General features: G+C 40.7%; 1 protein-coding gene across 2 annotated transcripts in view; it reads right to left on the bottom strand.

Annotated features, from left to right (window-relative positions):
- Window positions 1-641: 641 nt before the first annotated feature.
- The window catches only part of COL4A1 (collagen type IV alpha 1 chain), a 128,010-nt gene continuing 114,914 nt past the window's right edge, over window positions 642-13,737 (bottom strand). The window contains exons 46-52 of one of the 2 annotated variants that reach the window (XM_071743138.1): window positions 11,881-12,009; window positions 10,338-10,436; window positions 9,977-10,189; window positions 7,595-7,772; window positions 4,734-4,848; window positions 3,898-4,070; window positions 642-2,172 (exon numbers count right to left, since the gene is read on the bottom strand). In XM_071743138.1, the coding sequence (XP_071599239.1) occupies window positions 2,091-2,172; window positions 3,898-4,070; window positions 4,734-4,848; window positions 7,595-7,772; window positions 9,977-10,189; window positions 10,338-10,436; window positions 11,881-12,009 (989 nt within the window). In that variant the 3' untranslated portion in view covers window positions 642-2,090. The remainder of the gene's footprint in view (window positions 2,173-3,897; window positions 4,071-4,733; window positions 4,849-7,594; window positions 7,773-9,976; window positions 10,190-10,337; window positions 10,437-11,880; window positions 12,010-13,737) is intronic. The other variant, XM_071743148.1, reaches the window with a different exon arrangement.

Raw genomic sequence — 13,737 nt, forward strand, 5'->3', positions numbered from 1 at the left:
TCTTGTGTTTTATAGGCTAGTAAGGGACTTGTGTGAGGACTGATTCACCTATAAATAGAATGACCACCTTTCAAAACTTCCACAAGAGCTAAGAATCAGCACTAGAGGAAACAGCCAGTTTCCATCCTGGGGCCCTCAGTCCTTTGGGCAATCAAAGTGCTCAAGGATTTTAAATGAAAGTGAGTTCTGAACTGCAGCAGCAGCAGCATCCTGTTCACAGCTTTGGGGAAACAACACCAGATGTTAATAAATTATGTGCTTTTGCCACTGCAAAAGATACCACAGTCCATTTCTTCTTCAGATAACCAGAGCCAAGATTCACCTTGCCAACTTACAAACAAAATTATATCAGACATTTCAAATTTTATCCCATATATTCCAGTTCTGATGTGTGCATGAAAAATTCAAGGGAAGAGTGATAAATGTGTATAACTTGAGTGCTTCCTCTGAGCTAAGATGAAGTTAGCAGATTTTTTTAACATGTTGCCATGAAGCATATTTCAGTAGCAGATTCATAACCCATGGTTTGTCTATCAGTACCAGTTCTCACAAGGTAACAACAAAGGTGTCAATACAGTGTCCTGTTTTCCCCTTCTGAAGATGCTTTGTACATCTGAAAGATGTGCAAAACAAAAATAATCTAGAATTGCATCAAGCTTGTGCATTTATTGGTGGCTTATTAAAAATTAATTCATCGCTGTAAATGAATGCTAATAACAAATTAGTAAAAACTTTTTCTTTTCTTCTGTTTTGGTTTTTTTTTACACAAATAGTTTTATTACAAACTTGAATTCTTAAGAAATACACATGTAAGAAATTACACAAAGGCCTTGACATTTGCAAAAATCTTTTGGTATTTGCTTGGTAATAGTCTATAAAACACTTTTTGGACACAGATGTGCTCAAACAATGGTATCATTGCATAGAAATTCTTTAGACATATTTCTGAGGCCACTTTGAAGAAATTTTTGGCACATTATTAACAAAATTAAGGCCTTAACTTTTCAAAATCAAGTCATTCAGTGTGTGAGTAGCGTTTAAAACCCTGAAAAATATTAAATACAGAATAAAGACTATAAGCTCAAAGCAGGATTTACTATAATAAACACAAATAGCTATTAACCTGGGTTCAGTCTCTGCAACTTCAGTATTGAAATGGCCTATGTAAAACGAACATTTCACATCACATTTTGGCATTTAACACCTAATTCATGACTCTGGAAAGAAGAAAACTTGTGTAAGCTTCTTTTTGAAATTATAAACTCAGAGCTTAATTTGCCCAATGGTTGATATCTATATAAATTACTAAAATATTTATATATATAATTTTTCTTGACCTTCGCTGGATCATTCTTTATTCCACAGGAAAGTTTGTTCTATTGCATAAAGAAGCTGCATAGTACCAACATAGCAGAAACACTTACTTGCCTGCTTGGGAAACCAATTTGGGAATCTCTTCCAGATGTAGTCCCATTAAAACCAACAGCACTAAAGACTACAAACAGAAGCAAAGGTTTGCAGGATGGCACTCTATGTCTTGAAAAGATGATCACATGTTTTTCAACCAGTCTGTAATCCCAAAGCTCTTTTTTTTACATTAGTATTACTTTGTACAGGAACAATAAGTACATACCCTAGAGCCTGGGATTTTGAGACACCTAGATAATGGTAACAACAAACTTATCTGGGGAAGAAAAATGAATCTAAATATATAATACAAGAATGAGAAAGGGGGGTCAAACAGTATAAGGCAGAACTGCATACCTCCTAGCACCTTTGCATTTTTTTTCTGAATAAACGCTGACTTTTTATTCTATCAGTGCATTGCATTTATATAAAAAAATACATACATTTTGATCAAAAGTGCCATTTGGCATGTCGACATTTGAAGCTTATCTTCGTTGCCTCTTTTCTTCTTCAGCAAGGACAGGGCCAGTAAAGCAGTGTGTGTTAGTTATGCAAGTTCCTAAAAGGCACTTTACTGTTTTCATATTGGACAACAATGAGGTACATATGATATATGTCTAGGCTTCATTGCTGTTAAACAAATAGCACCATATTGTGTGAAATTAGTCGAAATTCAAAAGTCATTATGTTTTCCTCATACAGACTTGACACCGGCTGACGTTTGAGCGCAGATCCCCGGCTTTCAGCGTTGAGGGAGTCGGTTTCCTGGTGAAAAGAAAGAAAGGAAAAGACCCATTAACAACTGTTGATCCAAACAGCCCGTTTTCAGGTTTACAATTGACAACACAAACTCTGCATGCAGCCAATTGCCTCTTTAAGATGTGCTGAATTAAGGAGGTGTCCCCAACTCCTCTAATGTATATTCACTTTCAAGCTTGCTCACAAACTATCACAAGAGTGGTTTCAAATATTGTCTGCTTCCAGATACTTCAGAACTCAGTTTTGTCACCAGGCTGAGTGTTTTTAACCAGAAGACACTACCTATTTAATCAGCAACTTGAAAACGTGCTGAAATTCAGGCAGTAAAAACAAACAAACAAACAAACAAAACCCTAGGCAAAGAAACAGAAGAAATTTGAGTGTTGATGAGTTCCTGCTAACTCTTGGGGCTTTACAGAAAAAGGAAAAGCTAGCAAAGGAAATTTTGTGATGTTGGGCAGAAACACAAACCAAAACATTTACTCTCTAACCCATCACAAAGAGTTACTCATAGCAACCAAAAATAAATAATTTTCAAACACAAGTGTACTTACACTTAAAGCTTTTCTTTAAAAAGAGTTATGAGTTTGAGTTATGAGTTATGAGAGTCACCCCTGATCAGGGATTATTTTATTAATTTGAGATACAGTTGATAATCAGAAAAGGGTATAAAGTTGACAGATCTCAGGGTAGGACTCATTGAATACAACCAATTGTAATGCTGATTCCTCTAAAACTTCCTCTGACCAGCTTTTCTCTTTCCTAGGGAGCCAGTGCTTCCCCCAGTGTTGGCAAATGGGTTCTTTCAGTAGTAGCTTTTCTGGCTGATGTGATTCTCACAGCCCCAGGGATAATCAGTTCCGGTGATCAATTTTTCTACCTACTCAGATGACAGCTATCTGACAAAAAGCCAAAACTGGATAAATGACCTGCTTAATTTTGACTGAGACAGGCTACAGAGCATTCACAGATCTAAAGAACATGAAGAGAGGAAGGGTACCAGATGATGGGTACCAAGCAGCCTGGACTGTGGTGGAAAAGGAAGTTTGCCTGAACTCCAGAGGAATGTCTGCTGTTCATGTAAGCTATGAAGACCTGGGAACTATATGTTCTATATGTTAACATATTACTTAAACTCGTATGGAACAAATTAGACTGTGTTGAAAAATACCTGTGTGCAGGAGACCAGAACAAAGCCCACTGCTGCTTAATTCCTGAACCTCAGTGGGACTGAAGAAATGCCTAAGGCCTTCACCTGCATTTTACTCAGACACACTTCCCCCAGTGCTAAGGAAAGGTAAATAATTGTTCAGTTCACTTAGTTCAGCATCTGCACTAATTTCAAGTGGTTCCATTAGGTGTTAACATCCACATGGGGAAATGCTATATTCTAACTTAATTCCAATCAGTATGTCAGCCTATCCCAGTTACGACTCAGTGAATACAATCAAACGTAGTGGAAATGCAGACATTGTTAGGTTATTCTGAAAAGCAAAATACCAGGTACAAATGACACATTGTAAACACCAACAGAAGATACATTCATTAGTTCCCCTGAAAGCTTTTATAACTTTTTTTTCTTTTTGTTAGGAAAATCATTAACTGCATACACTAACCAGATTGGGGCACAGCCAATACTTGAACCGTGTATTATATTCAAACAATACTTCTCTTATTCAATGACAAGGCTTGACTGAGTCTCAAATACTGATAAATAAATCATGAACTTACTTGAACATCTCATTCCTCTCTATAGTGGCAAGCCAGAAGCTGTAAGCATTTGCATAATAATTGCAGGTGCCCCGGCCATGGCATTCGATGAAGGGAGCGCTGCGGAACTCCTCCAGGCAGGAACCAGGAGACGCCAGGGCCTGGCCAGAGCCCTCTGCACCAGCACTGGTGTGCTACAAAAATGCAAAAGCATCAGTCAGAGAGGCACTCTTCACCTCTTCTGCTACAGCACCTATTAACTCTCTCACACAAACATTTCTTCACGTGCCTCTCCTCGTCCTCTCCTGTGTCCACTCTCTGTTTTGTCCTTGTCACCTCAAGGAGGACCAAGAAGGTGGAGCTACAGGGCTCCGGAGGTGGCACTCGGTTTTTTCACCTGAAGGCAGCACAATACACCAGCAAGCTCGACTTCAAGGGAGTTGTATGCACAGAAATCCTTCAGGACCAAGAGTAGGTCCCAGGTTATCTCTCTATGTCAGCAAGAAGCCCTCTGTCCCAGAAGAAATCCAGATTGGTGTGGTTTATATCTGAATAACTTAAACCAATTCCTGCTCCACATCACTGTGGCCTGCCTCCCACTGCCATGTGCTAATAGCTCTTGATCCAGGATATTTCTCAGACCATGTTCAGACCTTGAGGTTATTTCATTACTTTCGTATAGAGCAGAGTCAACATAGAATAGAGTCTCAGAAAGTCAACAGAAAGTGTAGACATCTCGTGTCCCCCTAGGGCCTGAAGTGACACATCCAGATATTAACTTTCCCAGAGCAGGAGTGTAGATCAAACACCTGAAACAAATGCTTTTCTCAGCTCAGAGTACACCCCAGTGTACTTACCATGACAAAGGAGTAACCAATCCAAAGAGAACTCCAGCCTTCAGGACACTGTGGTATTTGAATTGTTTGACTGTGAACAGCTATTACCATAGCAGGAGCTTCACAAACAGAGCATCTAGAAAGACCAAGAAATGAATGAGCTACATGCACTATTTTTTCAGAAGCTACTTTCTTTAAGGAATCTTGAATTAGAAAATGTTGTCACTGTCAAAAACAAAGGAAAATCAAAATGTTTCATTCAGAAAAAACAACCTTTGTTTTTTTTCATTTACTTAGGTATAGCTTAACTATTAAGTCTTATTCCTATAGCCATCTTACGAGAAAAGAACAAGACACCTCTTATATTAATATTTAAATGTATTTGTCTTTTCCTAGTCCCATTTGTACTGTGGGATCTAAAAGTGTTAAAAATCATGAATATGAGAGGCAAGTAGCCAAACACTGAAACTCAGGAAGTATCACTTGAAAGTGGTCTGCTGTGATCAGAGACAAGTAAGGGCAATTCATCATCCTAAACATAGCCCTGAGTGACTTCCAGAGCGAAAGACATCTCTCTGGAAAATGTCTCACAAAGGTAATCACTGCTAATCTAATCTAATGCAGACTCTTCCCCTTGCATTTTCCTTGAAAGTGGCTTTTATTTACATTTGTGGTTTTGATCTCCAGTACCAGATTTCTAGCAAAGTAACTGGAACAATGAACTTGAATAAAACCCTTCAGAAAGCTATGTGGCAACAGTTCCTTTACTTTAGAGAAATTCATTGTGTTGCAGAACTGCTAGCTTACTGAATAATGCAATGATTAATCATGCCTTCACAGGAGAAACATAAAAAATGTGAGTTGGGCTGGCAACTTTAAAATGGGAGCTGGCAATAAGGAATTTTGTAATTATAATCCATTTTTTTTTTCTTGTGCAACTCCTAAATTAGCTACTGAAGCTAGCAATGATGAAAACGATTCAAAACAGACACTTAGAACTAAACAGTTTGATTCCTATTATCAGAGCAGTGGAAAGAATCAAGTGCAAAATGGATTATGTTGGATTCTGGAAAATGCAGAGAAGCAAAGGAGTTGAGAATGAAAGCTTTCTATTTCTGACTTGCTTTCATACCTACTGCCTTCATCTTTAGTGCAGAAGCAAGACTTATTTTAAGAAACACATTGATGAAAGAGTAAGTTAAAAGGAGAATGTAAAGCTGCCTCTATTCTTGGAGCTCTGCTTTGCTTCAAGAGATTTCTGGTATTTCAGTAGAAGGTCTCACACAAAAAGAAGTCCCATGACCCAGGACAGCAAGTGACACTTGCACACCTTTTCAGGGTAAATCATAGGTATAGAAACCTCAACTAACAAAGAATAGTCTTCTCCAACTCCTTGCTGGTTTAAAATGTGTACTACAGTTATCTTGCTCTCTCCTATAGCTAAAAGGAGAAAAATATACACAGACATGCACATATATACATATATATATATATATATATATGCATACACATTTTATGGTGCAAAAGCTACTCTATATGCATAATTAGGCAGAATATTGGTGGGTACCTCCTTGAGCAAGAGTTTCAAAAGTGGTTGTTAAAAGTTATTTTGGGTGCTCGATCAGGGATGGCATAAAATGAAGATAAAGTTCAGAGGCTGGTCATTTGAAATTTTCTGAAAGTCAAGCCCTTTCCATTCACATCCAATGAACAACCAAAAAAGTAAATCCAACAAAAATTATAGTCTCTCTTGAGAATATTTCTCTCAATCTACCTACTCATTTTCAAGGCATAACAATTCCTATGGCACTAAACAAAAAACAGAGTCTGGATTACTGCTGCAGACACACGATGGATTCCATTATGCAAAATAAATGTTTTGCAGGAGAGCCAAGTAGTTTTTTTAACATAACAAGTTGTCAAGACTACAACCCACTGGTGATTTGAATTGTCCTTTCTCTTGGATGGTACATACAGACCTGAGAAACAGTAACAGCCATCTCCACTCCCATTCACTTTATATGGCAGGAAGAGGGATCATCAACAGCTGATACAGATTAGAAGGAATTATAGGAATCATAGTATAGCCTATATCATAGCCTATATCCAATGATTATCATTTAAGCTAAAAGTTGGAGACTCCCCTGTCAGATTCTTACTAATGACAGTGGTCCAGTTCACCACACTTGCTCATTCAGCACTGGGAATATTATTGATGTTGCTAGTGGCCTCATAATTTAAAATGGACAACAAGTTCAGCATGTTGGGATTGATGCAGAAGAGTTATGTCTGATATAAGTGCCACACTTTATTCCAGCTGAGGATCTGGAATTATTAAAAAGATGATTGATTTTGCAACTGTTTCCTTTAATTCAGACAATAATGGCTGTGTCCAAAACAATGGAAAAAGTCTGGAAGTCTACTGTGTAATAAATAATGCTACCATTTTCAAACAAAAGGAAGCTGAACCCTAGAAAGCTTCTAGCTATGGTTAGTCAAAAAAGAAAAAAAAAAAGACCTGTTTTGGAAAAGAATTGCGAATAAATTCAAAACTGTTTTCTCCTTCAAAGTACACCATAGCTTTTGCAAAACATCATTTCAAAGTAAATCTTCTCATTTCAATTAGACTCGAAACAGACTATTCTGTAGGGTTTCTCCCAAAAGTGGATTTATTTTTTTATCAAAGTCTAAACTGAAATCATGCACACTTTGAAACATTTCATCAAAGGAACTCAAACATTAAATTTTAAGGCAGGAAATGAAATATACAGATTAAAAGCCTTTTCCAAAAGAAAAAAAAAAACAAAAAACCCCAAACCAAAACAAACCACTTTTCATAGTGGCTTCTTCATTTTACAAACACAGCAGAACTGAAACTGTACCTGCTGATGAATGGTCTGATACTATCACCAGTGATAGGAGCCATATTCATTGGCATGGGTTCAGGAGTGGACAGCCAGTAGGAATAGTCATTCCTTGATGCAAAGTTACATACATTGTTGATATTGCAGAATAAGAAAGGCATGGTACTAAATTTACGAAGACAGCTTCCTGCCGTGCCTGAAATGTTAAGTGAAAGGTTACTTGTTAACCCATTTTCGTTAAACCATTGCCAACTGCCAAACAAGTATTTCCAGGAGTGGCTAAAAAGCAGATGACACACACTCTGGAGGGCCCAGTTATCTCAGAGGAAATGACTTCTCTTAGGTCCACAAGGAAGGAACAGGGCAAGACAAGGAGTAGCCCAGTCTTGCCTGAAGAACTCTGGAATAACTTAGGTTGTAACAGCCCTCTAGAGGTCACCTATCCTTAACTCTATGTCAGATAGATCAGGTCACCTGGGTCCATAGCCAACTGAATTTTGAATATCTCTAAAGACATTCAACAGCCTCTGTGGGGTCCCATTCCACTGTCTGAGTATCAGCAGGGTGAAAATGCTTTTCTTTGTGTTTCACTGAAATGCATCTCATGCTTGACTCCATTGTTTATTCTGTCACTGAGCCACTCTGAAAAGAGTTTGGGTCCCTCCATCTTCTCTACCCTCTCAGTAGACAGCAATAGAGGTCTCCTCCTAAATTTCAGTTAAGGCTGAGCAAACTCATTTCCAGTAGACTGTCCAGACCCCACTAGCCATCTTAGTAGCCAGCTGCTGTATTCATGCACAGAATCACAGAACTGTCACAGTACCACCATGCCCACTACAGCATGTCCCCATCTACACATCTTTTAAATACCTCCAGGGATCTTAATTCTGCCACCTCCCTGGGTAGCCTGTTTCAACGCCTAACTACTCTCTCAGTAAAGAAATTCTTCCTAACATCTAGTCTAAACCTCCCCTGGAGGAACTTCAGGCCACTTCCTCTAGTCCCATCATTAATCACTTGAGAGAAGAAGCCAACAACCACCTCCCTACAACCCCCTTTCAGGTAGTTGTAGAGAGCAAAAAGGTCCCCCCTCAGACTCCACTTCTCCTAACTAAACATTCCCAACTCCCTCAGACTCTCCTCATAGGATTTGCTCTCCAGACCCTTCACCAGCTTGGTTGCCCTTCTCTGAACTTGCTCCAGCACCTCAATGTCTGTCTTGTAGTGAGGAGCCCAGAACCGAACTCAGTACTCCAGATGTGGCCTCACCAGTACCAAGTACAGAGGCAAGATCACTTCCCTAGTCTGGCTGACACAAGCCAGGATGCTGGTGGCCTTCTTGGCCACCTGGGCACACTGCTAGCTCATGTTCAGCCAGCTGCCAACCAAAACCCCAGGTCCTTTTCCTCTGGGCAGCTTTCTAGCCACTCTCCCCCAGGCCTGTAGCAGTGCATGGGGTTGTTGTGTTCAAAGTGTAGGATCTAACACTTGGCCTTGTTGAACCTCATATTATTGGCCCTGGCCCATTGTTGCATAGCAATGTCAGGGTACAATATTCCAGATGTGGTTTCACAACTGCCAAACAGAGGGGAAGAAGCACTTCCCTCCACCTGCTAGATACACTTTTGCCAACAGAGCCCAGCAGGTTGAGCAGTGAGGAATGTGTAGTTGTTGCAAGGGGACGCTGCTAACTCATGTCCATAGTTGCTCACCAGGACACCCAGGTCCTTTCCTGCAAAGTAGGTTTTTAGTAGTCTGTACTGTTGCTACTGGACATAGCAGTCAGTCCCCAGTCTGCTTTGTTGCACAAGGTTATTTCATTCTAAGCACACCCCTTTGTGTTTTCTTTTTCTGAACTTCTTAAGGTTCCTCTCAACTTTTTCTCCAGCTTGGCTGATCCCTCTGGTTGGCAACTCTGTCCAGTAGGAATCAACCATTCCTCCCAATCGGGCATTACCCAAACCCTATCTAACCCACTCTAACCTATCACCCAAGCCATTAATAAATTCATTAAACAATATTGGCCCAGTACTAATTCCTTGGGGATGTCACTAATATACAACCACCACTTGGACTTTGTACAACTCATCACATCACTCTGAGCCTGATGGACCCACCAATTTTCCACTCACCTTATCATCCACTTGTACAGCCCATACTTCACAAATTTTACTACAAAGATACTATGGATGACCATGTTGAAAACTTTGATAGAGACTTTCTTAAATAAACTGACACTGTTTCCACTACTCATCAAACCATTATTTGCACCAACCTAAAAGGCATACTAGAACACCAGCTAGCCAAGAATAATAACACAGGCTTGTTCAATACAGTTCTACAAATGAATGAAACATTTTGTTTGTAATGAATTCTAATTTTGATTTGGTTTCTACTTACCCAGATCTTGGCCATGTGCTCTTTCATTGCCTTGTACATAAAGCAAGGAGTAGCCATGATAAATCAGCCTTGTTCCTGTTGGACATGATGGTTCTTCAATGGTTTGACTGTGTCTGGTAACAAGGAATCCATGAGCAACAGATGGTGCACCTGGTGGGCCCATAGCCCCAGGCAAACCTTCAGGGCCAGGTGGACCAGGGAATCCTCTGGGCCCTACAATACAGAGAGTCTTCTTTTATCTCTACAGACAAAAATACTCTGCCTACATAACTAAAGAAGTGAAATTAGACACGTTCACACATAATCTCCTATGTTATTTTTCTATGAAGGTATCAATTCATTGAAGAACTCATGAGCTTACCTGGGGGACCATAAGGACCAGCTTCTCCTTTTTGTCCAGGTTTACCATCAAACCCTGGACTACCAGGTGGTCCAGGTACACCTGGAGGTCCTGCCACCCCTGTTGAAAACCAAGGAATAGTTACTGCTGGGTTAGCTATTGCTTCATGTTAGTTCTGACTTTTTGGCTTTTAATACAGTACAGCACAGTACAGGCACATCTCAGTTTAAACTAAACTCATGCAGATTCAGGGTTTATATTTCAGTATCTACAGAACATATGCAGGTTACTGCAGGTGAAGTGATTATAGTAAAGAACAGAGAAACAAATAGAAGGTGGAGGAGTGCTTCTAAAAAACTAGTATTTGCCTGCAATGTGAAAAGAAAGGGCAACAATCTCTTCCCTTTCTACTTATCAAATGATTCAATCAAAAACAGAGTATAAAAAAGCAGGGCCATGAAAATCAGTATTCTCTTATCTTCCTCCCAAACAGATTTTCAGACATATATTATATCTTCTCTGCATTGATTTCTAGGGATGCTTTCAGCCCTACACAAACTCAGTAACTCTGACTTTGGGAAAAAGTTAACACCATCAGCACCATACCAATATGTTCGTGGCACATCAGAAGCTTTAGACAGCCCCAAGTGTCCTTTTCCTGATCACTCAAAAGGTAATATTCTGTTCATGTATTAAATGGACTACATGAGAACAGCAACAGATCCCACACAACCAAACCCATCCTGAGTTCAGTTACTGAGATTATTTCATAGCTGTTTCTTAGTGGACTGCAGTCACAGAGTTGTAACTCCACCTTCAAAAGCTGACTTCCATATCTAGTACATTTAACAGAAGGAAGATATTCATTATATTCCACCATACTACCCCATCATCTTCTTATAAATCAATCAGGAACAAAGCTTTCACTTAGAATTCTAATAGCTGAGGAACACCTCTGAGCTCCCATTCTCTATGTCCTGTCATTCTGAAGCACATATGTCCCTGTGCCACTGTTTCCTGTGTCTCACCCTTCACTTGGTTCTCTCATTCCCTCATGTGTTAAATTTTTGCAGTTCACCTTTCCTTTATAAAAATTGTCATGTCAGGACTGAGAACTGAAATTTAGCATGGAACACGCTTCCTCAGGAAGTACATTCCATTCCAAGATCAAGGCTTTTTCCTCATGCTTGCCTTCTCCCAGCAACACACAGTAATTAAGTTCAGATTCAACACCAAAGACAGAAGATACTCTGTTTAATAAATACATCCTGGGAAAAGGATGAGCAGTGTGCTGCAAATCATCAGCCTGCTTACTTCTGATCTCAGATAACTACTAATGTGATGACTCCTGAGTGAAAGCCTATGAAAAAATCACCAGGAAGGCATCTGTTCTGAGACTTCTTTGGATGAACTTCAAAAAGGACTCTCATCATTGCTGACACAATTTAAGTGGCATATAAAAAGCTGGGTAATATTTCACCAGAAATCTTCTAGTCTAGTCAACCACTGGTCTGGTTTTACATTACTTTAAATATATTTCTACTGGCAAGCTAGAAATTCTCACCTTGCTGTCCTTTGGGACCTGGAAGTCCTGGGAATCCTTTGAGACCAACTGGTCCTACAGGGCCAGGTAAGCCAGGATCCCCTTTAATAAGCTGAAAAGGACCTGGAGGGCCTGGTGGGCCTTGTAAACCTGCCAAAGTGAACAGAGGAAATTAGCACTTATTTAGTATTGCACAATAAAAACTAAGAAAACAATGTTACCTTGAACTGCCATTTGTTTAGTGAGAGAATAGGAGAGCCTATAGCCACAAGATACCTACTGTCCAAGGCTTTATGTGTGCATTAAGTAGAGCCATAACTGTTAAGAATCCAAACCTGAAGTTGACTCAAAGTAGAAGACAATGGGGTTCAAGACACAATGAGGAAAACAACATGGGCTGACCACATGGGCTACCTCCTACATTCCCATCTCTCACCAGACAGGACAGAGAAGGCCCACAGGGTGCACAAGCAGGGAGTAGCATCTTCTCAGGAGAGCTGCACACTCTGCCAGTTACTGGGCTGCTGCCTGCTCTGCTCACCAGAAGGTTTAGGCTGCAGCTCTGACAATCATGCCAACAGTGCAAGCGTACCCAGAAGCTTGAGGTCTCCAGGAAACTGGAAGGATGATATCTTTCAAAGAATTATCATTCTTTAAGCAGCCTCTTTTTTTCAGAACTGTAAGGAGACTATGACCCGCTGAAAGAAAATTGTGTCCATCACCACAACTGCAAGGCCGTGGCTGAAACCCAAAAGGGAAGCACTACAGCCTACACACACTGATGTCTCCACCCAAACAGATCTCCCAAGAACTGAAAGAGCTGTCCAGACCTTAGGCTGCATGGAGTGCACTCAGCAAGTTTTAGGATCACATCAAGCTAAGTGGTGAAGTCAATAAGCTAGAGAGATGCCATCCAGAGGAAACTTGACATGCCTGAGAAGGGAGCCAATATGAACTTCATGAAGTGGTACAAGGCCAAGTTGTACAAGGTCCTGCACCTGGGCTGGGGCAATATCTAAAATCACTACAAAGTGGGGAATAAATGGATTAAGAGCATCCCTGCAGAGAAGGAGTTGGGGATACAGGCTGATAAAAAATTGGATATGACCACATGAAGTTTACACAAGGACAAGTGCTAAATTCTTCACCTAGGATGGGGAAACCCTGGTATCAAGCACAGACTGGAGAATGAGTGGCTGAAGAGCAGAGCAGCAGAGAGGGTTCTGGGATTTCTGGTTGATGGCAAGCTGAATATGAGCCAGCAGAGTGCCCTGGCAGCCAGGAGGGCCAACCATGTCCTGGGGTGCATCAATCACAGCATTGCCAGGAGGTCAAGGGAAGCGATTGTCCCACTCTGCTCTGCACTGGTACAGCCTCACCTTGAGTACTGTGGAGTTTTGGGCACCACAGTACAGAAAAGACATCAAGCTGTTGGAAAGCATCCAAAGGAGAGAAGCACTGTTGGTGAAGGGTCTGTAAGGGTTAAATGATGAGGCTGAGGTCACTTGGATTGTTCAGTTTGGAGAAAAGGAGGCTGAGGGTGACCTCATTGCCGTACATGGCTTCGTCACAGGGAAGAGATGGGACAGGCACTGATTTCTTACTCCTGTGACCAAAGACAGGACTCAGGGAAACTGTAGGAAGCTGAACCAGGGGAGGTTTGGGTTGGATATCAGGAAAAGGTTTTTCACTCAGAGGGCAGCTGAGCAATGGAACAAGCTCCTTAGGGAAGTGGTCACAGCACCAGCCCTGCCTGAGTTCAAGAAGTGTTTGGATGATGCTCTCAGGCACACGGTGTGATTCTGGGGGGGCCCTACACAGGGACAGGAGTTGGACTTCATGAAACTGATGGGACTCTTCCAGCCTGGCATATTCTAT

This window comes from Heliangelus exortis, chromosome 1, assembly GCF_036169615.1.
Source record: "Heliangelus exortis chromosome 1, bHelExo1.hap1, whole genome shotgun sequence".
Lineage (NCBI taxonomy): Eukaryota > Metazoa > Chordata > Aves > Apodiformes > Trochilidae > Heliangelus > Heliangelus exortis.